Here is a 27,329-nt window from a genome sequence, read left to right as displayed (position 1 = left end):
AAGACAATGAGCAAATGACTCGGAGGCCATCACTATACCCTAGTTTGCCTTTCAAAGGTTTCCTTCAGCTGAAGATGTTTCCCAGCTTTGCTGGCCAAGTCCATCCATTTTCCTTTGAACCATTTGACCGTGGGTTTTCGAAGAAGATCTTTGGCTTCAACTTTGGCTATAAAGGTAATATTTTCACCTAAAAAACACACAAAATTCCAACTTTAATTAAAAAAATATATACACACATACATACACACACACACACTATATATATATATATTTACACAGAGGTAGAGACAGAGACAGAAAGTGATAAAGAAAGAGATAGAGACAAGACGATGGGTTTTTGAAGATCTTGGACTTCGATTTTGGCTATAAAGGTAATATTTTCAACTAAACACACACATAATTCCAACTTTAGTTAAAAAAAAGATACACACACATATTATATATATAATCATACACAGTGTATATATATATTATAAAAAATACAAATATACATATATATAGGGGCAGTTACAGAGACACAGACAAAGTGACAAAGAAAGAGACAGAGACAGAGATAAAGTGATAGAGAGAATTTCATTATCAACTGTTTCTATACAGAATGACCCAAACCATTCTGCCAGACTTGAAGTTAATGAAAATGGATTATTCTCTCTAGATACTTTAAAATACTATTACTACTACTACTGATAGTATTCATACAGTGTTCTAAGATTTTCAAAGTGCTTTACAAATACTATATAATTTTGTTTTCACAAAAATCCTGTGTTCTTATCTTTATTTTACAGATAAGGAAAGAGAAGACTACAGAGGGGTTAAGTGACTTTTCCATGGTGATACAACTAGTAGGGTTTCAAATTGAATTTGAACACAAATCTTTCTTCCTGATTCATCACTCTTATCCACATCCTGGAATTCAGATTCACTGAATAGTTTAGCCAACATTCAAGCTTTTCAGACATGGCCTAAACTTAACTGAAAAAGCAGACTTTGCATTGATTCGCTAACAAAACTTTATTTACTAATTTTAAGTTCACCAATTACACAGATGAGGCAATTACACAGTTCAAAAGGAGAGGGATAAGGCTAGGCCTGAGATGTCTAGGGATCTCTTGGGTGAGGAAAATTCCTGTACCCATGCAAGCCACCAGCTTCTCTATATGTTAGAGAATAGCCCAGAGTTCTGAGAGTTGGAGAGATTCATCCAGGATCACCCAGCCAATCTCTTTCAGAGGTGAAACCGATTCTACCTTAAAAAATATTAAAAATCTTTAAATATTTTAATAATATAATTAACCTTCAAAAAATCACAAATATTCTTCCACTAATGCTAGATGCTTGTGAATCTTGGAACACAACCATCTTTGAAAAAGCAATGATAATTCTTAGCTCTTTTCAATGATGATTCAAGACAACTCCAATAAACTTTTGATGGAAAGAGCCATCTGCATTCAGAGAGAGAACTATGGAGACTGAATTTGGCTCAAAACACAGTACTTTTACCTTTTTTTGGTGGTTGTTTATTTGCTTGTTTGTTTTTTTTCCTCATGGTCCCCCCCCTTTTGATCTGATTTTTTTTTTGGTGTGCAGCATAACAAAAATGGAAATATGTTTAGAAGAATTGCACATGTTTGACCTATATTAGATTGCTTCCTGTCTGAAGGATGTGGGGAGGGAGGGAGAAAAAAAATTGGAACACAAGTTTTTGCAAAGGTGAATGTTGAAAACTATCTTTGTATCTATTTGGAAAAAGAAAAAGCTATTTAAAAAAAAAGAAAAAAGAAAAGCTGCCAGTGACCCAATGGTCAAAAGAGGAATATGGGTAGGATTTGAATCAATTACATTGCCAGGAATGATCTGTTTAAGAAGGGGTGAAAGGGAAGTTACTGAGAAAGCATATAATAAGAAAGACATGGACTGGTTCCACAGCAAGCAGATGGGCCACCCCGGTGCTGCACAATTCCCCACAAAATGGAAAAAAGGTCTAGACAACAAAGAAGGAAGGGAGACCTCCAGCCCAAAGATAGATCTTTGGAGCATCTGTAGAAGAACATGGATAATAATCGCACAGGATAAAATAGTGTCAATGGGCTTTGCTCTGCCCTGATGGAGAGAATATCCACATCAACAAGGTCCCAGATCATCCTCTGAAGTATTAATGGAACAGGGAGCTGACTTCCTATCAGAACTTACACAGCACAGGTCACTGTGCACATACTCACCAAATCTGTGAAATGTAAATCACCATGACACCTAGGGCCATCTTTCAGTTTCTGCATTATTAAGACAAAACTAGCTAGCTAGATGGACAGAAAAGCACACATTAAAGACGTATTATGTGCTAGACACTAGAAAGACACATACAAGCAGGGAAAGTGGTCCCGGCTGTCCAGGACAGCCCTAAATTCCAGACACTCACCAACTTTCACGATTCCGTTCTGGGGCTTTTCCACAAAGAGAGCACTTTGTGAGGTGTTAGAGTTCTGCTTGTCTTGTTCTTCCCCAACTGGAGATTCACCAATAGACCATTCTAAGAAGTAGGAAGTAAACAGGTTACTTTCCAAGTAAGGTGGTCCCCAGAAAGAAGACTTACCTGTGCTTAGTGTTTGGATTAACTCGGGAACCTCCCTTCTTTTAAGACAAGAGTTTTACTTTCCCATTTGTACAGGGCAGTGGGTTTCAATAAAATGTGAATAGTTCTCCATGATAGTGGGGGGGAAAGAGTTTAGAATGAGAACATTTCTAGATAGAGAGAAATTTTGCAAGCAAGTACCAGGAATTTGCCAGTCTTATGTTCATCATAGTTGTTCCACACCAGCCTAATATTCCTTCACAATAGTAGCAAATGAATGGATATGGCTACGTCCATGTGACTGCTCTAAAGTTGGATGGAACCAGCAGAGCCCATCCATCCCTGAGGAAGAGGGCAAGAAGGATTATAAAGAGATTAGGTGAGTATTCCCAGGCTGATGTTCTTTGCTTGGTGGGTACACGAGAAAGGTCAGCCAGCTGGGCCTGTTGCTCATCCTATGGATAAGCCCATGATTTAGGTTCTTTAATGAGGTACAAGTGAGGAGCTTTGGCTTGTCCAGGCTTGTCTATGACTAGGAAGTCCAAAAGTGACTTTCTGAATCAAGAAAAGTCTGGTATAATGAGGGAAAAGTCTATAGAATCTTTCCTTCCTTTTCTTCCCTTCCTTTTTTCCTTTCTTCCTTTCTTCTTTTCTTCCTTCTTCCCTCCCTTCTTTTCTTCCTTTCTCCCTTTCTTTCTTCTCTCCTTCCTTCTTCCCTTCCTTCCTTCATCCCTCCCTCCCTTCCTCCCTCTCTTCTTCCCTCTTTCTCTCTCCCTTTTTCCTTCCTCTCTTCCTTTCTTCTTTCCTTCCTTCCTTCCTTCCTTCCCTTTGCCCTCCATCTCTTATTTTTAATCAAGAGAATTCTCATGCTGGGGCTGGAATGAGAAAGTCAAGCTGGGATAGCAGAGTGCTTAAAGATCATAGAGAGCTTGGAGCCGCTCGGCTCAGAGGAGACAGGCAGGAGAGGGAATGCCAAGCATTGCTTCATCCCTGCAGTCTGTGTACAAAGCAGCAGCTGAGAGCTGGAGGGAAGAGGGGCAGTTTCAACAGCTGTTATTCAATGACCAGAGAAAAAGTACAGCTGAGTGAACAAGTCTTAGATGTTTTCTGAATCACAAGGCAGGATACATAGAATGCTTTCCATTTTAATTTGAAAGAGAGGCAGCTTATTTTCCAACAAAATACTGAGCACAAGGTGAACATTTCAATTAACTTTTTTTTTATTTAGAAAGCCAATGATAAATATATATACTGGGGTAGAGGGATTATATTATGATATTTCTCATATACATTTTGATATCGATTTTGGACTACATAGATTTATTTTGTCAAAGGACAGGGATAGGGATAGGACCTGTGACTTCATTTATATATAAAACTCCCAGCTGAGAAAATGCAGTTGATGTTTTCCCCCTGCAATTTGTAGTTTTAAAGAGCTTCCTGAGGCACCGAGATCTTAGATTATTTGTCCAGGGTCACATTACTATGGGTTAGTGATGTGACTTCCTCGCAGATCTTCCTAGCTTCAAGACTGGCTCTCTATTCACTGTCCTGTCTGCCATTTTGTCAAGGAATAGAATTAAAAACACATCTGGTTGGGTAATAGCAGTGTGTATGGTGTTCCTCGAGAGACATCTTCCTCTGTTGTCTCATGAGGGCATGGAAGTGACCTTGTGTTTTGAAGGTCATGGCATCAGAGTACAAGCTCTGGCAGATTCTACTGGGCAGATAAATCTTTGAATATGGCCAAGATAACCAACTGGCACTGCTGCCTGAGGGCTGGGAAGCTCATCTCCAATAGGAGGGCCATTTGGTGATAAATTCATTGGCCATGGCAACCTAGGAAGATCGGGAATGGGAACACTTGATGGGCTTAATATCCCAGCAGAATGGGAAAGTCACATATTCTCTTTATTTCTCCAGGGCCCAAATATAAGGCAGAGTTAAACACAGGAAAAGTCCTGTTATAACCAAAATATCTTTGTAATGATAGCAATTTCAAGTCTTAGATCAGGAATGGGGAGTCTTTTCTACCAAGGGCTATTTGAATATTTATAACATCATTTGTAGCCATACAAAATTATCAATTTATAGAATTTGAACAGTGGAAGGTTGTTGTATATAATTTTCAACTCATCATCTACTATGGTAGATTATGCAAGTGATTTCATGGGTTCCATATGGCTCAGGGGCAGCCATTCCCTAACTCTGTCTTAGGTGATGGCTTACTCATTTTAAACAACTATTCTATTTCTTTTCGTTTGTTGTTTTGGGGGGTTAAGTGACTTGCCCAGGGTCACACAGCTAGGAAGTGTTAAGTGTCTGAGGTCAGATTTGAACTCAGGTCCTCCTGACTTCAGGGCTGATGCTCTATCCGCGGAACCACCTAGCTGCCTCTAAACAAATATTCTTGATGACAAAATTAATCTAACATAAAGGAGGGTGATGAGATTGAATCTTCCTGTTGATTCTTTATTTTCTTATTTTCCCAACTGTTACCTCAAATTGCATGTGAAATTTTTTTTACATTGCACAATCTTAGAGTAATTATATCTTTACACCTTCAAAATTCTGGTGCCTCTAGGCAAAGTTTCCCTTTGCCCTGTCTTGGGTTTGACTCTACTCTCAATGTGTCTCCCTTCTTACACTGTCCAAAACTCTACAGCTGCACCTTATTTGCAGTGTCTGCTACTTCATTTAGCATAGCACCCAGCATCAGAAGACTGCCTTCTTTTGCCCTAGATCCTCATGATTTTCCATCGTGGTCTTCAATGATGTTGTTGCATCCTGGGTTTCAGTTATTTCAGGAACTATTCCATTTTAAAATACTAATGGAAGAATTAACTTTAGCTAGGACCTTGTGGGGCCAAGGGTCAAATTTTGTTACATAACCCATTATTGACCATAAAAGCCCATGGTTATCTAAAAATTTATCTCATTGGGGGTTTTTGGTGCCCTTCGCATCCAGGGATCTTCCTATTTCACTTGTGATTACTTCCAGCCCTGTCAGATTAAGTCCTTATTAATATCAATGTTTCCTATTTCTCCATTCCCCTCTTTTCCTCATCCACATAAAAATACCAATTTAATTCCCTTAGACAATAATGTATTAAGGAGCTAGGCAATTTACTTATCTTCATCAGGACAATCTTACAATTAACCTAAGATTATATTTTATAATTGTGAACTTTTATTTCCTTAACAAATAAACTCTATGAGCCAATAAACATTTTTAAAACTCCTTCTACCTATCTAGGCAGTGTGTTAGGTGCCAGGGAGGTAAAGAAAAGCAAAAACGATTCCTACCCTCAAGGAGCTCATAATCTAACAAAGGAAATAATATGGCTACAACTATGAACCACAAAGAATATGTGCAGAGGATAAATGGCAGACACTCTCAGAGGGAAGACATTAACATTAAGTGGGGACTGGTAAAGGCTTCTTGTCAAAGGTGACAATTCAGCTGACACTTGGAGAAGGACAATCACTAAGAGTGGGGATATTGCTCTTCTATTTCTTGATCTACATGTTTTATAAAAATTATAAAAGCATCATATCTGACAGACGATGAGCACCTTAAGGACAGGAAATATGTTCCTTTTCTATTTTTACCCCTACGTTTTTACCACGGTGTACACAGCACATAGTAAATAGTTTATTTCATTTTGTCTTTGAATCCATTGTACCTTGCACTGTGCTGGGCACACAGTTGATATACCTGGTAAATGCTTGTCGAATTGACTTGAAAGGAAAAACAAAAGTAATGATAAAACTTGGCTACACTTTGAATATTTACCTTTCACCATCTGGATAAAATTACCACTGATTTTCTGACAAAGTGATGTTCTTGGAAACAAAATGCACTAGAAGATTACTATGGAGGATAAAACTGAAATAAAACAAATGTTAAAAGTAGAATCACAGAATCAACACCTTTAAGGAAAGAGGTGATTAGTGGTCATTTGAAGGCAGAAATGGAATGTCTTGTTTATTCAGGAATGAGCTCACCTGAATCTTTCCTTGCCAGTGCTCGGGCATTGATATCTGAAAGGAAAAAGTAACTTGGATGACAGTGCTAAAAGAATTTGGGATGACTTCATACCCTCTTAGACCTCCCAAAAGCTGGCTCTTCTGTTGACGAAGAGAATGTTAAAATTGTTTTATGTGATAAATCACCAGGAGCTTTGTAAATAAACAAATAACTAAATTATATATATGTAAATTTCATATATATAAATAAGTAAATTATATATATTATATATATAATACATATATATATATGTGTAAATTTACTTATGAAAAAGAAAACATAAGGCAGGACTGGAAATTTAAGTATCACTATTTTGGTGAAATTAGTATACCAAGTCATGTTAATTTTATTTAATTCATTAACACTTTCCTTTTTCAACACTAAAAATTATAGTCCAAGCCAATATTTTTTTTTAAGTTCCTAGACTTGGAGTTATCTCTAAGTAAAATTCCAAGATGCTTGTGGTTCAGAATTCCATCTAGCAACTGAGTTACACTTCCTTTTTTCCCTAGCCAATTAACAGTAAACTGAAATTTAAAAATTGGAACCATCCTAACCTGCTGGCAGGGCACTGGGTGGAGAGACATCACCTTCACCTGGAAAAAAGAAATAGGAAAAAAATAATCAAAGGGAAAAAAAGAGCCTTGTCCATATTAACCTTCTTTGGGAGATGAGGGGAATTGAGATAGTAGTGGGAGAAAAAGCAGAGATAAAGTGAGAAATGATACCTGCAGAAAAAAGGGGAAGGAACCACTTGAAGAGAGAACTCCAAACTGAAGGATAAAGCTCAGATTCCTCAGTAAGTGAAGTGGTGATTCACAGAAATAAATTTTTAAAAGAACAGGCAGCAGACCAACTAAATTGAATCAAAGGTTTAGACAGATGTGCTGTATGGAAGTCTTTTTGTATGACTGAGAAAAGAGGTAACATTAAAATCTCCAAATGGTGAAATAGAGTCAAGAGCATCAGAATTACAGGTTTGGAGTTGGAAAGAGCCTTAAAGATTCACTAATCCAACCTCCTCTTTTTATATATCATTGAGTTGAAGATTTAGGATGGGGCCATAAGCTACAACTTTGTCTTTTTGTAGAATAAGAAACAGGCCCAGAGAGATAAAAATGACTTGCCCAAGTTCACATAAGTAACAGATGGCAAAACAGGAATTGTCTTAAAAACTTAGTTCCAGTGCTTTTGCCATGAAACTACGCTGCTCTTTTATCTGAGGATCGTATTAATTCAGTAATTTCCTTTTCAAATAAAATTCTCGTCCTTTATATTATCAGCACAGTTGTATTATTTTGGACATAAGCATGAATCAATGTTTAAGAATATCTTCTTTCAGAAAGAGCAGAAGTAAGCAAATTTGGCCTGTCACAGATTAAAAGCATTTGGATATTTAAAGACCACCACACTAAAGGGAAATGGAAAGAACAGGGGTGCAAGTAGGCCATAATCTATTTGTAAAAATGACCCTCCCACAAGAATCCATGCTTCTTACTAAATGTAACATAAACATTTAAAGATCTCTATACCAATTTTTCCAGGATGAGTGCCATCGTTATTTAATTTTGTTTATTACTTATAAATATTTCAACTATATATACAAGAAATAAAACTAAGTATGGTGGCAGCATATCTATGGTATTTCATGCATGGATATTGACTAGGCATCCTAGTAAAATGTTTGAACATCAAAGGCAGGAATAATATGAATTTAGGATCTTGAATTAAAGTCTTAAAACTCTAGCAGTATTGGGTGCTTCTTATTTAAGACCACAATGATTCATGAGGATCACCTACTAAGGTAGGGAGGGGTTTGGTAGAGAAAATACTCACACCAATGAAATCACAGATCTTTAGAATGATTTAAAATGTGTAGGGCTAAAAAATAAAGATATGAAATATTAGTATTTAAAAGTGGTTTTTAAAACTGCCTTAAAACTTGTAAAGATGCTTTTGTATGAATTCTAAAAAGGAATCCTAAAAGAATGTATAAAATTAAATCTAGGAAACTATTATATATTTATCATGATAAATATTTTGAGAAATTTCTGGTACTTAATGTAAAATTTGAATGTAAATGGGCCTCACGTACCTGAAATACTTTTTGACGCTTTCAGCCTCATCAGAGGTGTATTTTGAATTACATATTATATATATGTAATTTGCCTATATATCCAGAGCTGTGAAAATAGTCTATGAAGACAGACATTTCTAGTAAATATGGCCCCAAATTGGAGTTAGAGTACATATTCAATACCAAAATGTGAAAATTTTGGTAGAGGCTATTAAAATCCTTGAGATGTATTCTGTATTTCAGATTACTGGCAATTCTGTAATGATAAACTATATCTTCTGGAACTTTACTATTATATTATTTATGATAGAGAGAAATCAGCATAAAATCAATTCTTATCAAACATTTCTCAAGGATGTAAGTTACTGAAATAGCTGACAGATCCCATTCTCCATTTCCTCTTACTCCAAAATGATGCTATGTCCTGTTTCTTCATATAATTACACTTTCACCTGGCTTGTGTGTTGCTGCAAAAGTGAAAATAAAATTTTACCATCAATTAGAAACTTAGCAAAGGGACTTCCACCAATATTGGACAAAGAAATGAAAAGCTAACTGAAAAGGTCACATGACCTTCATTTTTAGTTGGAGTTAACTAAATGAGCATAGTTAAAATTTTTCTATCAGATCCTTGGGTTAATTCCTTACTAGAAGGAAAATATAGTTTTCTTATACTTTCACAAAATCATGAAAATTATCTAAAAATTAATGACGATAATTAATTTTGATGGACCAAATCATAGTGGTGGAAGTTAGGCATTTAAGACAACATTCCAAAAAACGAACAATTTTGAAAGATGTAAGGACACTGATCAATTATTACGAACCAATTATGAAAGTTGTACCCATTTCTGACAGAGAGGTGATGACTGCATTGCAGAATGAGGAACATTTTTTGCAAGAATTTTTTTTATAGAGGATAAGAGAGAGAGAACAACAAATGCTTGATTGATAATTGAAAAACTAATTTTTTAAAACTTGGATGTAACTTTCTCCTCTGTATGGTGAGAGGTCCATAGTCATTACACACTATCTTTATTGTCAGATAATCCAATCTCTTTATTTTGTGGAGGGAAAACTGAGTCCTGCAGCCAGGATTTGGGATGGTGGAATGCAGATGCCATTATTATGTTTCAAACCAATTTATGTATTAGCAATATTGAAAGCTCAAGTTGTCAGTCAAAAAGCATCAGAGATTCCCTAAATGAGGTCACTTCTACCCTGGAATAAAAAATGATTTCAGAGGTCAGTGCCATTAACTGTTGAGTTTTTAGGATAAAGGCTGAAGACGATGAAAATTCAAAGAAATAGAATCAACCAATATTTGTGAAAAAGAAATGATCTGTATCTTTGCCTGGGGGCACTAGAAAGTAATGAGTTGCCTATGATCCTACAACTTTTATGATTCTGAGACAGGACCTGAACCCAGAATTTTCTGATTCTCACTACAACCCTGTGTGAGTTCACTTACATGATAGTCACAGACAAACAAAATAATATGATGGTGAGAAAACCAGGTGAGGGAGAAAAACATTGTAAACGCTAATTGCGCAAATGGGTGCTTATGTTTTGAGATCTTTGAGTAACTAAAGCTAGTTTTAACATATCATTTGCTAAAAAAGAAATAATGTAATTAAAACATGTAAAAAGGAATAATGTAATTAAAATATGTAGATGGAGCATGCAGACATTTTAGTTGATAGCTGATTAACTGAATGGAAGCTAAAATAAGAATAAAAGAGCACAGGTTAAGTTTTCAGTCTGCTAGCCAAAAACATCGGGATGTTACTTCATTTATAAAAAAAAGCTGAGGGGAAAAAAAAGGAAGGAAACAAAATGAACAAAATAAGATACACACACAACTCCCTTGGGAGTAAATTTGTTAGAAATACTGAAGGCTTATTTCCATCTCTGCAAAACAAATTCATAATAAAAAGAAGAATGTGAATCCCAAGTTTTCTAAAATGTCAGTTAGATACCTATAGAAAGGGAGAAAGGTAGACCTGGAACAAGTCCACAGTGGTTTATAGAATACTGTTAATGAGAAAGTTCCAGTCCAATGCCTGAAAAAGGAACCAAGATGTTCTCTTGCCTGTTAGTGCAATATTCCTGGAGAATATACATGAAGACATGTTTTTTCTTCCTGTAGGCTGAGTGCAATTTGCACTCCTGGAGAGAATACCCACATCAGTGAGAACTCAGACCCACTGAAGCCCAGGGTTATCCGTTATAGGAATATGAAGTAGTAACTAGTTTGGATAGGCTCGCCAGTGGTTATATAAAAATGTTCAGATTTTATTTTTACAACTATTCTAGAACCAATATGTCCACATAAGCATCCACCTTGTAGCTTCCAGAAAGCTTTCCATTAAATCGTCTCTAAGATTGTGGCACAAAAAACTCAGGCTTCTGACACCATACCTTACTTGTAATCAACAATCTGTCACCTAGCTTGGTCATTCACTTCATTCATTGGACTGGATTCCAAATGATTTTTCTTTGCAAAAATCGAATCTACCCTGAAAGAATGGAGATTTGTTACTAATGAAAAGATTGAAAAGAAGGTATGGGAATATTTCTTGATGGAACTTTAAGAAGAGGAGTTCAAGAATGATTCAAACACTGAGGGCACTAGTAGGTTCATTTTATGACTCCCCCCCAAAGAAAGATTTTAGAATGGGACAATAGTCATTTGGCTATATACATTCTGATTTGTGATTTTTTAAAAATCAGTCACTTTTTTATCGTAAAGCTATTCTTTCTATCTTAATTCTATTCAGCTTGGTTGGGTGGCTATGTAGAATTGATGGAAGACAGCCTGAGCAGTGATTACACGTTCTTACAGGATACCAGGAAACCGAGTAAGCTGGGGGAAATCATGGGATTGTAGTGAGTGGCTGAGATCATGAGGGCAGAACCAAAGGCAGACATTTGCCTCCGCCCAGGATTTGGTTGGTTCCCAGACAGTCAACAAATCTGGCAAAGTTGATGAGCTTTGTCATCAATACTTCTGTTTAATGTGCTACAGAAACCAGGCGATCCCTGTGCCGGTGAGAGAGATTTATCACAATATCAAAGCTAATAAAACAAGTAATTCTCCCCCCTCCTCCCAAAAAAACCCCCACCAAAGCCACTCCAGCATTAATCAGCAAAGTTATGTATTGGGAAGAAAAGTAGAAGTTGGGATTTGCTCACAACCTGATTGAGGGAAGACAAACATGAGTGAAATATTTTAGCTACAGTCCAAGACAGTTAAGATTGTGTTAAAATGAATGAAGACGAAAGGAGGGAAAAGTGTGAGCTGAAACAAAGGAAGGTGAAGGTAAGATGAGCTGAGTTAAATAGAATGAGGACACAGGAAGACATTCCAGTGAGGGCGAAGACCCAGGACAGGCAAAATTATTCCCATTTTGCATTTTTAACCATTTCTCCTTCTTTTTACGCATAGATTATAGGATCAGAGATTCAGAGTTGGGAGGGCCTTAGGTTCCATCTGGTCCAACCTCATCATATTCTTGTTGTTTGGTGAAATTAAGTAGCTTATGAATCATTACACTGTAAGAATTGGAAATTTATGTCTTCCTTACCTCAATCCAGGGAGACTGAGGGGAGGAAGCAATTTTTTGTGAGTGTAATCTCATGAGTTCTTTTTTTTTCTTTTAGAAATTTCATATAGAAAGTCTAACAATAATATTGCTTGAGTCATGTAGATGAAATACAAACAACAAAAATTCAACCTCAGAAGCAGACTCATGTCAAATAAAGTGAGAAAACTCAAGAGAGAGTTGCAGAGACACGGACATCAGGACAATGGCTGCTAATGGTCTTTCTACGCTTAGCTATTTGAAGACAATTCTTCCCTTCCCTTCCTCCAGACTTACCTTTAGGGGGTCCAGATCCGCCCTCCTTTTCTTTACTTTGTTCTGTGTAGAAAATACAAAGAAATGTTTGAGAGGCTCTTAAAATAAATGGAAAATATTCTATGGATAGTAAGAAAAAGAGAAACCAATGATTACATCACCACCATCATCACCGTGACCATCATCATCCTCTTAAGCTAAGCATTTACACAATACCTACTATGGGTCAGACACTGTGCTAAGCGTTTCAAATATTATCTTATTTGATCCTCACATACCTGAGAGGTAGGTACAACATGGAAGCTGAGGACTGTGCCATAGAAGATCCCAGGATAGAAGAATGGCATCCAGGCCAATGGCTCCATTTTACTTATAAGGAAACTGAGGCATTCGGAGGATCAAATCAGATAATGGATATAAAGCATATTATGGGAACTGTTATATTGTGGCTCTGGACATCATGAACAAGTGCTAAGTAACATATAAATGATAATATCTAGCCTATCACTTATCGATACAATTTTATTTAACACAAATCTCTTGACATAGATTTTATTTTTAAATAGTTGAAAATTCAGCTTTTTAGACCTGACCTGTGATTTCAGAGGTTTAGGGACAATCCAGGGACAAAATTACCTATTTAAGTGGCCCTTGCCCAATCATTTATCATCTTAGAGAGTAAGATAATTATAAATGGATTATGCAGGATTGCACAGCCAGTATGTATAAGAGGCAGGACTTGAACCCAGGCCAAGGCCAACTTTTGGTCTACACCATACACATCCCATCCATTAGTAGAGGTTTCATAAATATAGAGAACATATAGACAAGAGAGATAAGCCAGCTTCTTTTACTTGCAACCTCCCTAGCTATCTCCTCTTGGTCTGGTGGCGACCCAAAGGCCTTGAAGGCTACACTAGCAGGGCCTAAGCTCTAGTTGTTCTTTCCAAGAGCTTACCTTGCTTCCATCAAGAGTTAGCAAGAGACCACAGCAACTTCTGAAGGTATAGGAAGGCCATGGTGGTTATTGGAGAAGGGACTCTCCATACCAGTTAGAGATCTTACTCGACTAAGGCACATTAGGCAGCTTACATTAAGGAGTTTAAAGAATGAATGTCACAGCATGACTATATGATGATCAATTCTGGTGGATGTGGCTCCCTTCAACAATGGATAATTTTTCAACATTGATCCTTGCAAAACCTTGTATTCCAGTCCCCCTCTATTCCCCCTTCCCTAGATGGTCCAAATATGTTAAACATGGTTTAAAAATGTGTTAAATCCAATATATACATACTGATTTATACGATAGCAGCAATTTTTTAGAAGGCTTTATGCCTTCTAAAATTGCGAAAAATTTCCAGCTCCAGAAAATGTGCTGACCCACACAGATGGCAGAAAGTCCTACAACAATGACTGATGGCTTGAGCCTATGATTGTGTGTGAGCACTCATGTCCATATGTGTGTAAGTGTGTAGATTGGGATGGCTTGCCCAGGCTTGCTCTCACCAAGAACATTGGGCAGCGCAAAGTGAGAAAAGTAAAAGGAAATCTCATTTTGATAACTGCCTCGCAAGTTAAAAAAAAAAAAACCAAACAAAAAACATAAGGGAAAGATTATGAATGGGATGACCTGTAAGAAGGAGCTTAATGTGGCCTAATTTGTGTATTCTTTGGAAGGCAAGATGCCTGTCAGGTGGAGGAAATAGCCATGGGAGTAAGAGGATCCCGGAAAGAAATCTGACATCCCTCTATGTTCTAAAGAAGGTTACTTAGGAGGTCTGGTTTAAAGTCACTTAGATTAGGACATGTCTCCTAATGATCAATCTGGCACAGGATGACATCCTATCTTGTGTCACTATGAGGGCAGCATGGTGTGGGGAATAAAGAGCCGGCCTCGGGGGAGGTGGGATTGAAAGCTGGGTTTGGATCCCACCCCGACACAAACTGGAAGTGATACCCAACCAGCTCTCTCAGCTAGAAAGTTGTAGAGTCTGAAGAGATAGTTTTCTCACTGGGAGTTCCCTACATGGATGAAATCACAGGCCTCCAAACCCTGCAAAATGTTTATTGCTCTAGCAAAGTTTCTTTTGCTTTGTTTTTCCCAACTGGATTGAGAGATTCCTGTTGATGTTGAAATTTCCCAAATATTTGGATTCAACCAAATGGCCTCTAAAATAGAGGCACCTAAACACAGATACTTCCATAGGAAATGTAGCTAGAAATTCAGATTAGATTAATATTTATTGAGACTTTATTTACAAGTGCCAGGCTCTACATTGAATACAAATAATAATCAAAAGGAAAACCTTTGTTCTTAAGAGATCTCAGACTTTCAAGTGGAAAGGTAATGCATCAAACAAGCTGAGAATTACATAGGAAATATAGCTAGAAATTCAAATTAGATTAGCATTTATTAAGCATTTATTTCCTAGGGCCAGGCTCTACACTGAATACAAATAATAATCAAAAGGAAAGCCTTTGTCCTCAAGAGATCTCAGACTTTCAAGTGGAAAGATAATGCATCAAACAAGCTGAGAATAAGTGAAGAAGGGACAAAGCTAAGAACTTACTTAAGTCACATCAACCCACAGGGTTCTCAATTCAACATTTAATGGTGATAACTTTATAATTAATAGTATAATAGGAGAGTTAATAGTAGCTTAGGGATGAATCTCTTTAAAATTTTGATATTCATTCATCTGGTGTGATGAAATGGAAACTGCTTGAAGGCAGAAGCTGTTTTCCAATTTTGCTTTTGTATCCCTATTGCTCAGTACGGGACTTTGCACGTTTATATGTACAGAGTTGGGCTGAACTAAACTGAGGTATTGAGAAGGAAAGTGGCTTGCCAAGGTTGAACAGTGGCAGACTGGGACCTTCTAACCTTTTAAAAATTTTGCTGGAGTCTTATATTAGCTAATTCTGCTCTCATATAACTTTTCAGGTATTTCTGTCTTCTCCATGGCTTCAGAATCATAGAATCACAGAATTTTGGAGTTGGAGGGAGCTCAGCAGCCATCCTACCCTGGAAAGGAATCCCCATTAGGACTGAGGAGTCTCCCCAGGAGAAGGAATCACTGCGTCCCGAGACAACCCATTCCACCTCAGGACTAACTGTTTCATATTGAATCTACATTTGCATCTTTGCAACTTCAATCCATTTCTCTGCTCTCTTTTATCCTGCAGTCCTTCAGATACTTGAAGATAGCTACCATCTCCTCTCCTGAGTCTCCCCCCCCCCAAATTCCTTCATATGATCTTTTGATGGCAATGGATTCAAGATCCTTCTTCAGCATGGCTGCTCTCCAGCTGGTCAAGGCAGAATATCAAAGCTCTAGCTCCTTCTTATTCCTGAAGGCTCTGCTTGCGTTAAAGTGTCCAAGCCCACATTCTCCTTTTTGGCAAATTGCTAATTTATATAGACCTTGTCATCCACTAAAACTTCTAGATATTTTTTAGACTATCGTCTATATCCTGTACTCATGAAGTTGATTTTTTTTAATCTCACGTGCTTACTTTGCATTTTTCCCTATTGAATTTCATCTTATTAAATTCATTCTGATGCTCTAGATCTTGAATAACATCCAGTTTAGTATCATCTACATATATAATGATCATGTCATTTATGCCTTTACACAAGTCATCACTCAAATTTCTCTCTCATTCTTTGTATGAAATTGTTTAATTTCTCTGAGACAAACTACATTGGTAAAAGATATTTCATTGCCCAGAAATCCCCCATAGGAATGAAATGGCAGATCCAGTCTTTATCTCCTTCTCCCTCCTTCTCCCTTCCTTAGGTAGCCTTAATCACTGAATGGGCAGTTACCCTGGTCAAACTGAGAAGTGTTAAAGTTTAAAAAGACTAAGGTCTCCCACTGCATCCTCTCCATCTGGTCACTGGACTCAGATGGCTCCAGAGGAGAGAGTGAAGGAGATGACTTTGCCCAGTCCTCCCTGACCCCAATCCCACTCACCTCCATGTCCTAGATTTACCTCCCTGATGTCACCGTACTCTGAGAACAAAGGTCTAGTCTAGTCTGACTAATGAAGGTTAAGTTCAGTTGCTTCTATATTACAAGTACCAACAGTATTCTACATTCATCATCTCAGGTCAAAGCCCTGATTGCCCCATCCTAGTTATATCTCTGAAATGTCTTGTGCCTTATGAACGTCTTAATATCATCTTATGAATGTCTTAATGTCTTATGAAATCAGCCATAATTCTTTCATAACAGTTAGCTCTCGATTAGTCCCAACCAATGTGGGTGGAAAACATCTGGATCTGTGGGTTACTTGGATAAACTCACCTGCATGTAGCACGTTCACTTACCTTCGGGAGGTGGGGCTGGTGCTTCATTTTCTAGAAATAAAAAAAAGTAATGAAATTATTAGGTTTTGTTAACATAGGGGAAAGCGTCAATTCAATTCAACTCCTGGACCTCTGCCATAGTTCTGTTGATGAGGATGTTGTGAGAGAGAGGCAGCTCAGCTTTACCCAGCATTATTTCTGAAGCATCGAGTGAAAAGATACCAATCGACCTGGCTAAGGTAGCCATTATCAGGGCAAACTGATGGTTAATAAGGTATAAGAGAAAGATTAACAGACTTTGAGTCAGGAGAATCCTAAAGTCTGATTCCCACTACGGGTGCATTCATGGGACCACAGGAAAGTCATTTAAATGATCTGTGCCTCAGTTTTATCATCTATAAAATGAGAATAAAAATATGTGAAATACCTCTCCCATAGAGTTATTGTGAAACTCAAATGAGAAAATATTTACAAAGAACTTTACACATTTTAAAGCAGATTTCTATCAAGCTTAGTTATTGTTATCATAGATTCAGTGATTGCTTTGTTGAAAAGATTCATTTTCATAGGAAAATGGTTACTTTGTGAGGGAGGCTCAAAGCTGAGGAGGGAGACTTCCTTCTGCAGGTGGAGGGAAGCGTATATAACTACTGAGGCTAAAAGTGGAATCCTTTTGAGATGAATGGTTTGGGACATACATGTGAATGCTATTCTCCTGTCTATATGAGGGATTTCTTTAGAGACAGCGAACTTACAGAAGATCAAAGTCACTAGATTGAATTTTTATCTCTTCTTTTCCAACTGCTGAATACAAGCTTCTTCAAGCTTCTTCCTGGAGAAGCTGGGGTTGGGCTGGTCCCTACTCTAGGGGAAATGTCATACCATGAATATATGAAATCTGAAGCTCTGGGCCCTTTTCCCCGAGTATAGGTGACTAAATAGTGATCTTGAAAAGGATGAGTCCAGTTTTGGGAGCAATCTTGTGAATTCAAGAGATCCAGAGATCCTGGGTTCCTTGGATGGATCTGACTGATAGCAGGGGGAGTGTAAAACAATATGTATGTTCTCAGAAGAATATAAATGTCAGGTGACCCGAAAGCAAAAAGATGAGTGGTCAGTGAAAATGGTTGTACAATGTCACCAATAATGATTTGATTTGATAAATGATGTAAAAGATGTTATGTTCACATGTATGATTAGAAAAAGAGGTAGACAAGCTATAGTGTTAGAGAAGGGGTTCTTAACCACAACTGTATCGTGGATGCCTTTATCAGCTCTCTTCTGAAGTCAAAAGATCCTTTTTCAGAATATTTTTTTCCTTCAAAATTCATAATTTAAGGAAATGCTAAATTTCAGTTTAGAGATGAGTGAAAATAAACACGGAATATTTTTCCTCTCTGAGTTTATAGAATCCTGGAAGTCTAATCATGACTCCTTGCAGGGGTCCTCAAACTACAGCCTGCAGGCCAGATGCAGCAGCTGAAGACGTTTATCCCCCTCACCCAGGGCTATGAAGTTTCTTTATTTAAAGGCCCACAAAACAAAGTTTTTGTTTTTACTATAGTCCGGCCCTCCAACAGTCTGAGGGACAGTGAACTGGCCCCTATTTAAAAAGTTTGAGGACCCCTGCTTAGGGTTAGTAGACTCTAGGTTAAAAACCCCTGAGTTAAAACAAGAGGCAATCTAAGCATTGTAAAAATAATATTTTGAAAAATAGGGAAAGGCCTTTAATTCATTGAGTAGATCATCTATGTAGGATCTATGAAAGGTATGAACAAGAATCACATAAGATGAGGTGGATATAAGGATGGAATACAATCCGTGCCAGTAGAAAAAAATACTGAGCCTGATGAGATTGTGGATATACTAAAGTCTGGAAGTAAGTAAATGAGAGAAACAATGAGGTTTAAAACAATATATGTATTTTTTTTCTGTATGAGTTCTAGAGAACTAATTAATTTCTTTTGAGATGTAGTTATCTACTATATTATCACACATACAATTGTAAGTGTTTGAAGGTGATGGAAAACTTAGCCATGAGTCACTACTCATTTCAGCCTCTGCCTTTTATTGTGCAATTTATTAATCTGTAAACCTCTACTAACTGTACCACTGTGATATAGTACTTACACTCTCCATTAGTTTGTACCATTTAAAGGCTATTACTCAACGTATAACGGGGCATTTGGAAGGACTGTTTTGGGGAAGGGTTTTTTCCTTTTTGAATTATGAGACAATTTAAATTTTGCTTTAGAACTGCAACTATGTCACATTCCCCTCTAATTATGAGTTTGGCCATAGAGATCTGTTATTTATTTCAAAGATCTAACAAGAAGAGAACCTTCTCACACATGTTGAATAGCTTCAGATGCATTGAACAGGTGAATCTGTGAAACCTGAGCAGACCAACTGCTGAACTAATTTCAGAGAGGAGAGAAAGACGTGTAGTACTTTGGGGGAAAGGGTGGTGGAATGTGGAAAACAAAAGGAAACCACTAATGAAACCGTATCTTTCCTGTGTCTATTACATAAGCCAAATGACACTATATAGTTTAACTCAAAGGAATGCTAATCAGGATCTTAACAGCATGATCTTATCTCAGTTAGTCACACTTTGTGGCTTGTCCAATTCTTTTTTCTTTCATGACCATTTCTGGGGCTATCGGCCAGTGATATCTAGTAATTAATTCTCACTTCATCTAGTTTCACTTTGCCCACTTAGCAGATGTTTTTGGGTTTTGTTTTGTTTTGTTTTTAGAGATTACTCCTTACTTTAAATTACTCTAGGATTTATTTTTTCTTTCTCTCCCACTGTATTCCTCTCCACCCTCATACGACTGAGAAAAGACAAGGAAGAACAAAATCCTTGTAATTTATACACAAAGTTAAGCACTATGGGTGCCCATGGATCAATAATGTCCAATATATTTTTTAAAGATCATTCTTATTGAAAGGTTCCCCAGCTACACACTGTTTCATATTCTATCGTATACTAACATTCTCTGCACATTTCTTTTAACATTCTAATATTCCTACAATCATAGATTTAGAGCTGGAAAAAAAAATGTCAGAGGTAATTCAGCCCTTACATTTTACAGATAAGGAAACTGAGACAAATTTAAATGACTCCTCCAGCAACACATAAGCTGTCAGTAAGTGAGCCGGGATTTAATTCTAGGTCCAAAGACACTAAATCTTGGAAGCCCTTAATTCTAGTGTTTTGCCTCTGTTGATTATTTCCTCATTTATCCTGTTTCTAGCTTGTTTGTACAGAATTGTTTTGTTTGCATATTGTTTCCTCCATTAGACCAAGAGCTCTTTGAGAGCAGAGACTGGCACATGCTTTCCTTGTATTGCCAGCACTTATCTCCTGGAAAATAGCAGGCACTTAATAAATGTTTATTGAAAGCCTGACCTTTCATTGCACCACATTGTTCGGCTTCTCACCACCCCCAACATACTCCTATGATGAATCATTGTAGGAGACTAGCCAGGTCTCTTTGTAAAAGCACAGGCTCTTCATCTGGGGTTCATAGATTCCAGAGGTCCATGAACTTGGATGCAAAAACTCCCTAATAACCCTGGATGCAAAAACCCCAACAACCTATATCATTATTTTTACTCACCTTTAACTGAAATTTAGCATTTCCTTCAATCATTTAAAACCATGATTATGAGGAGTCCATAAGCAGAGGAATCTCTCTACATCAGGGGTCCTCAAACTATGGCCCACAGGCCAGATGCAGCAGCTGAGGACGTTTATCCCCCTCACCCAGGGCTAGGAAGTTTCTTTATTTAAAGGCCCACAAAACAAAGTTTTTGTTTTTTACTATAGTCCTCCACAGTTAAAGAGCCTGAGATGGACTTCGGTACCATGACTAGCTATTCTCAGTCTAGAGAAACTCATCACCAGAGGGATGAACTCTTTAAGACCAGTTATTAAGTTGTCCAAGAGATGCAATCTGCTTTGGTGAAGGGAGCACCCATAGTAAAAAAAACAAACAAACAAGGCAAAAACAAAACAAAACCAAAAAAAAAAAAAAAACCCACAATTCATGGATCCTGGGAATATTGTGGAATCTTTTCTATTATTTCTTAGACCACAGGCCAAGAGCCAGGTACTAGCAAGAATTCATCAGATGATCTAAGATGATCACAAAGAATTATATGAACCTACAAAGTCAGACAGAGAAAAATGTAACCTATCAGACTGGCAGGAGACTGACATTGGGAAAACTTTATCCAGGAATGCCATTAACAGATACAAGAAAAGTACAACTGTGACTGAAATACCATCTCCAAAAATGCTTTCATGGCTTAGCTTTGTCAGAAGATGAACCCTCAGTCAAAGCATTTTATTTACAGAGATCTAGACAGAGTCATGGAAATCTAATAATGACCCTGCAGCTCTCTGGATATGTCAGTGGAAGAATGTCATTGTGCTTGAGAAAGTCAGCCCACATCAAAGGCAATAACAATAAGAATTTTCAGAAGAGATCTTGTTTAGATCCAGGATCTTTGTTTTTGTCATCTGTAAAATGGGAGGAATAAAATTGGATCTGCATAACTTATAGGGCTGTCTTAAGGAAAGCACTTTCTAAAGAATAATACATTTTATTGTATTTAACTTATACTTTAACATATTTAACATGTATCGGTCAATTAGGGGAAGAGGTGGGGGAAGGAGGGAAAAAATTGGAACAAAAGGATTTGCAAATGTCAATGCTGAAAAATTATGCATATATCTTGTAAATAAAAAGCTATAATAATAAAAAAAAAGAATGTTATATTTGTGTGCTATTACATATGAATGAATGAAGCACTTTCCAAGCACTTATTGTATGCAAGGTCACATATGTGTGCAAATTGTAAATAAAGTAAGATGGCTTCTGCTCTAAAGTAGCTCAAGTTCTAAAGGAGAGACTACACAGATATGGAACAAATAGTGTATGACATTGCACACTCTTAAAAAATGGTATAAATGCTAGGCTGAACATCAAGCTATAAATTTCATAATTTACAAGAAAGAATAATAGATTTTTATGTTGCTTATTATCATTTTCAAAGCATATTTTAAGTTTTATCTCAATTGGTCCAAAATAATCCTGTGACTGCATTATTAACTTTATTGAACAGATAAGGAAATTGAAGTCTGGAGAGATTAAGTGATCAGTCCACAGTCATATAGCTAGAAGGTGTTAGACTCCAAGATCAGCCCTTTCTTCACTGTGCCATCATTTATAATCCTTCCAATGTTCTGAGCTAATAATAAATAAGTTTTAAGCACCTAGGTGGGCAGGGCATTATGCTAGGTCCTGGGGATCCAGACTAAAAGTAAACAATCCCTTGCTCTCAAGGGGTTTATATTCTGCTAATTTGATGTGTCTAACTATATTAATAGCCAAAAGATTGAAATCACAAGGGATGTCAATTTAAATAATTAGCCTTCTTAGTTAACCTATTGGCTAATTTATCTTTCCATCACCCCAGCATCTGAGCATTCCCTTCCTACTTATTGTATATCCTTTGGTCCCTTCATCTTTTCTGCTAATTCCTCTTCTCCTTCTGGTCTGTTATGGGTAGCATCCCACCAGACTCAGCCCTAAAGCCTGGGCTCTACCCCTGTCTATGATCACTTTCCAAGGGGGATCATCCAGTAACAAAATCTCAATTCTATACTTAGCATATGCAGATTAATCTCAAATGGAAATCTCTAAACCTAAAAGACACTTGGAAGTTCCATTGAAATGTGAAACTCATATGTGAAATGCTGAATTTATCACCCATCCTTCTTAAGGATAGGGATTTTCAGTCACTGTCTTTGCATCCTCAGTACCTGGCACAGGGCAAGCTTCTAACCAACATTTGTTGATTGATTGTTCCTTCCCAAGAAGGACCCGTTTGTAAGCTCATGGTTACAATAACAACAATAACAACTCAGTTCTGCCCCTTTGGCTCTCCCCATTAAGCTAGCTAGGTACTGCAATAGATAAGGGTGCTGGGCTTAGCTCCAGGAAGATCTAAGTACAAATCCAGCCTCAAACACTTAGGGGCTTGTGACTCTGAGCAAGTCACTTATTCTTTCTGCCTTAGTTTCTTTTTCTGTAAAATTATTATTATTATCATTAATAATATATATCTCACAGAAGTATGATGAAGCTAAATTATTTGCAAAATGAATCATAAACCTATAGAAATACTAGTTATTATGTAGATTTACACTTATATAAGTTAAATAAAAATTAATACAAAGAGAGGCAATAGACAGAATCAGGCCTTGGAGTAAAGGTTCAAATATTACCTCTAGTTTTATTTTTGTTTTGTTTTTTATATTTTTCCCCAGTGATTTTTTTTAAAAAGCCAAATCAATTCCCTTTTAACATCTCACATATTCATCCTATATTAAGAAACAGGTGTTAGCCCCAGTGGGTGGGAGAGGGAGTGCACTTTTCTCCAGAGAGATGCTGCTGCTAAACATTCACAGTATGTCCAGTTAAGTTAACATTAAGCTGTTATGTTTATTGTCATAGTATTATATGTTTATTGTCTGGACTACTGGGTAAAGGTCTTACTTATTCCCCCTTAGCAAAGGTTCTATAGAAGAGATAGGATTTCAAACATTTGAAGAAAGGCTACTTCTATTTCTAACAGGAAATGGCTTTCTAAGGTATGAAGAGGTTTAGAAATAGGAATTAGAAAGCCAGGACTGTTGAGGTTGAATGACTGTTGAAGTTATTTTAGGAGGGATTTGTTCCCTGAGATTGGAGAACAAACGACCTCAGAAGTCCCTTCTAACTCTAAAATTTCATTTCAATTCCATTCAACAAGCTTTTTTTGGTTGCTATTCTCTTTTATTTTTGAAAATTTTAATCTTATCTTGATTCTTTTAACTTTTATTTTCTAACATATCCTTCCTGTCTCAGCTAACCATCAAGGCTAACCATTCTCTGTAACTAAGATTTTTTTTAAATGGCAAAAAAACCAAAAACAAAAGTTCAATAAGACTAAAAAAAAAAAAAACCCATCCATGTTAGCTGACAATATGGGCACTATTCTGACTCTACCAGGACAAGTGAGGGAAGATGCATTTTCTCAACTCTATTTTGGGGCCAACTTGATCACTACAATGTTGCATTGTTCAGGATTAATTTTTTGTTGTCATTTTTTCCCCTTACAATAAAGAAGCCATAATTAAGCACCCACTATGTGCACAATGTTGTGCTAGAAGACTAGGACTAGAAGGAACAGAGTTCATTGAGGGTAGTGCACTGTTAGCTTAAGTTTCTCACCAATGCAAGTCAACAATTTTTTTCATAATCTTAGAGATTTACCTAAAAAGTTGTTTGTTTATTTTTTACTTAGAGATTAATTTAGAGATTTTTTTACTTAGACATCACCCAGCAAACTTGAACTCAAACAATCTTGGTTCCCAGGCCAATTCCATTTTCCTATACTAGTCTGTGCTAGAATATATAAAAACAAAACAAACTCAAAACCATATCTTGACCTCATGGAGCTTACACTCTACACAAAGGGAGCAGTGTTAGGGACACAAAGTCCTGTTTGACTTGCTGTCTGACTATACCTGTTCATGCTTTCACACCTTTGTTTTCCTTAAACCAAGCGCTAGCTGATTTCAGTGTATTCGGATTCACATCTCCATCCCAGCAAGATTCTACCAGTCCTCCAACACCAGTTTTGCCCATTCCCCTTCATTTGACCAATTCGAGTCAACTAAACAAGCCCTGGCAAGGCTATATTACTAGGTGAGCTATCACATGCTTGGCTTAAGGTACCATTGCCTCGGCTCCTTCTCTCCTCCCTCACTTCTCCCCATCCTCCCCTCTCTCAACCTGTCTTTCCTTCCTTGCTCTCCTACAATCAAGTCATGGTGAGCACAGTTTGGAAAAAATAATTTAAAAAATTAATTAAGGAGTAAAAGAGAGAGTAGAGGAAAATAAAAAGAGAGGGAAGAAAGGGGGAAAGTACATGAAAGGAGAAGAGAAAAGAGCGGGGGGGGGGGGGATAGAGGAGAAGGGGCAGAGATTTCCCTGAGTCCTTAGTAATTAGATGCAGTTGGGTTTACACATTTTAGGTCTTCCTGCTTTATAATTTGGGTTATATCTTCCCTTTAGGTCATAACTACTTAGATACAGTTGGATTTACACGTTTTAGGTCTTCCTGCTTTCTAGTTTGGGTTGTATCTTCCCTTTAGGTCTTAGATACAGTTGGATTTACACGTTTTAAGTCTTCCTGCTTTCTAGTTTGGGTTGTATCTTCCCTTTAAGTTATAACTACTTAGATACAGTTGGATTTACACATTTTAGGTCTTCCTGCTTTATAATTTGGGTTGTATCTTCCCTTTGGGTCATAACTACTTAGATACAGTTGGATTTACACATTTTAGGTCTTCCTGCTTTATAATTTGGGTTGTATCTTTCCTTTGGGTCATAATTACTTAGATACAGTTGGGTTTACACGTTTTAGGTCTTCCTGCTTTCTAGTTTGGGTTATATCTTCCCTTTAGGTCATAACTACTTAGATACAGTTGGATTTACACGTTTTAGGTCTTCCTGCTTTCTAGTTTGGGTTGTATCTTTCCTTTAGGTCATAATTACTTAGATACAGTTGGGTTTACACGTTTTAAGTCTTCCTGCTTTCTAGTTTGGGTTGTATCTTCCCTTTAAGTTATAACTACTTAGATACAGTTGGATTTACACATTTTAGGCCTTCCTGCTTTCTAGTTTGGGTTGTATCTTTCCTTTGGGTCATAACTACTTAGATACAGTTGGATTTACACATTTTAGGTCTTCCTGCTTTATAATTTGGGTTGTATCTTTCCTTTGGGTCATAATTACTTAGATACAGTTGGGTTTACACGTTTTAGGTCTTCCTGCTTTATAATTTGGGTTATATCTTCCCTTTAGGTCATAACTACTTAGATACAGTTGGATTTACACGTTTTAGGCCTTCCTGCTTTCTAGTTTGAGTTGTATCTTTCCTTTGGGTCATAACTACTTAGATACAGTTGGATTTACACGTTTTAAGTCTTCCTGCTTTCTAGTTTGGGTTGTATCTTCCCTTTAAGTTATAACTACTTAGATACAGTTGGATTTACACATTTTAGGTCTTCCTGCTTTATAATTTGGGTTGTATCTTCCCTTTGGGTCATAACTACTTAGATACAGTTGGATTTACACATTTTAGGTCTTCCTGCTTTATAATTTGGGTTGTATCTTTCCTTTGGGTCATAACTACTTAGATACAGTTGGATTTACACAATTTAGGTCTTCCTGCTTTCTAGTTTGGGTTGTATCTTCCCTTTGGGTCATAATTACTTAGATACAGTTGGATTTACACAATTTAGGTCTTCCTGCTTTCTAGTTTGGGTTGTATCTTCCCTTTAGGTCATAACTACTTAGGTCACTTAGATGCAGCTGGGTTTACATATTTTAGGTCTTCTTGCTTTATGGTTTGGGTTGCATCTCCTCTTTAGATCATAAACTCCTTTAGCTCAGAGAACCCCTTCTACTGAAACGCCAAAGAATAATTCTATGAACATAACAAATGCCCATACATTTTGCTGATAGACTGTCTCTCTGGATACATCAGCTTCATCTCTTCAGCTGTCAAGAAGGCAAGCTATGTCTTCTAAAGCTCACTGGGCGAGTTTCTCATTCTATATTCTATATTCCCTTTGGGAACACTATGTCTTCCAAAGATGACCCTCCTTTTGGCTGAATACAAGCTCCCAAGCCACTTCATTTAAGTGTCTTCTTACTGTCGCCACATGCCGTCTCTGTCTTTACAAGTCGGACAGAGATTAAAACACAAGCTTTGGTTCTCTGTGAGATAGATTCCTAGCTTTTTAGGGCTTCTTTTGCTGGAGATGAAAATCTTATAATGTAACTTTATTAACTAATTTGTGCCCAGCAAAAAAAAAATCTTATAATGTAGCTTTATCAATCTATTTGTGCCTAGCCAAAAAAAAAAAAAATTCCTTAGCAAATAGAAGCTCATTTTAGAATTCTTGTTGCATTCTGTAATGTGATATAAATTCTCCTCAAATCTTAACCCAGCAGATGAAATTTATTTGAGGAGTCTTGTTGGAGAGAACATACTGATCTATCAGTTAATGAATAAACATTCACTAAGCACCTACTGTGTGCCATGCATTGATATGGGATCACAGCTCAATACACACTACTTAGCAAAACATAAGCTACTTAGATGGATATATATACATTTCATTTGTTGGCATGTTTTAGTGCAGAGTTGAAGGGAAGAAACAATGTAAAAGCTAACTTTAAATAATTTCCCAGATGCAAAAAAAAAAATTCTCATAGAGTTACCCTTTGGACCTTGAATAAATAGAACTATGGCAACACTTGTCTGATGAAAAAAAATTTTAAATAAGGGAATTGCTTTTTTTTTAAAAAATTATGATTTTTAAATCCCTTATTATGATCTTTTATTAA

General features: G+C 37.0%; 1 protein-coding gene across 6 annotated transcripts in view; it reads right to left on the bottom strand.

Moving 5' to 3' along the window:
* Window positions 1-27,329, bottom strand: part of MYBPC1 (myosin binding protein C1) — a 108,347-nt gene that overhangs the window by 60,958 nt on the left and 20,060 nt on the right. For 5 of the 6 annotated variants that reach the window (XM_052001839.1, XM_052001840.1, XM_052001842.1 and 2 more), the window contains exons 2-7: window positions 16,873-16,902; window positions 12,558-12,599; window positions 7,157-7,195; window positions 6,578-6,613; window positions 2,417-2,527; window positions 39-187 (exon numbers count right to left, since the gene is read on the bottom strand). In XM_052001839.1, coding sequence (XP_051857799.1) covers window positions 39-187; window positions 2,417-2,527; window positions 6,578-6,613; window positions 7,157-7,195; window positions 12,558-12,599; window positions 16,873-16,902 — 407 coding nt within the window. The remainder of the gene's footprint in view (window positions 1-38; window positions 188-2,416; window positions 2,528-6,577; window positions 6,614-7,156; window positions 7,196-12,557; window positions 12,600-16,872; window positions 16,903-27,329) is intronic. The other variant, XM_052001843.1, reaches the window with a different exon arrangement.

The sequence above is a fragment of the Antechinus flavipes genome, chromosome 5 (genome assembly GCF_016432865.1).
Source record: "Antechinus flavipes isolate AdamAnt ecotype Samford, QLD, Australia chromosome 5, AdamAnt_v2, whole genome shotgun sequence".
NCBI classification, from domain to species: Eukaryota; Metazoa; Chordata; class Mammalia; order Dasyuromorphia; family Dasyuridae; genus Antechinus; species Antechinus flavipes.
Note: the sequence above shows the minus strand (reverse complement) of the source record. Positions and strands in the feature narration are given on the sequence as shown.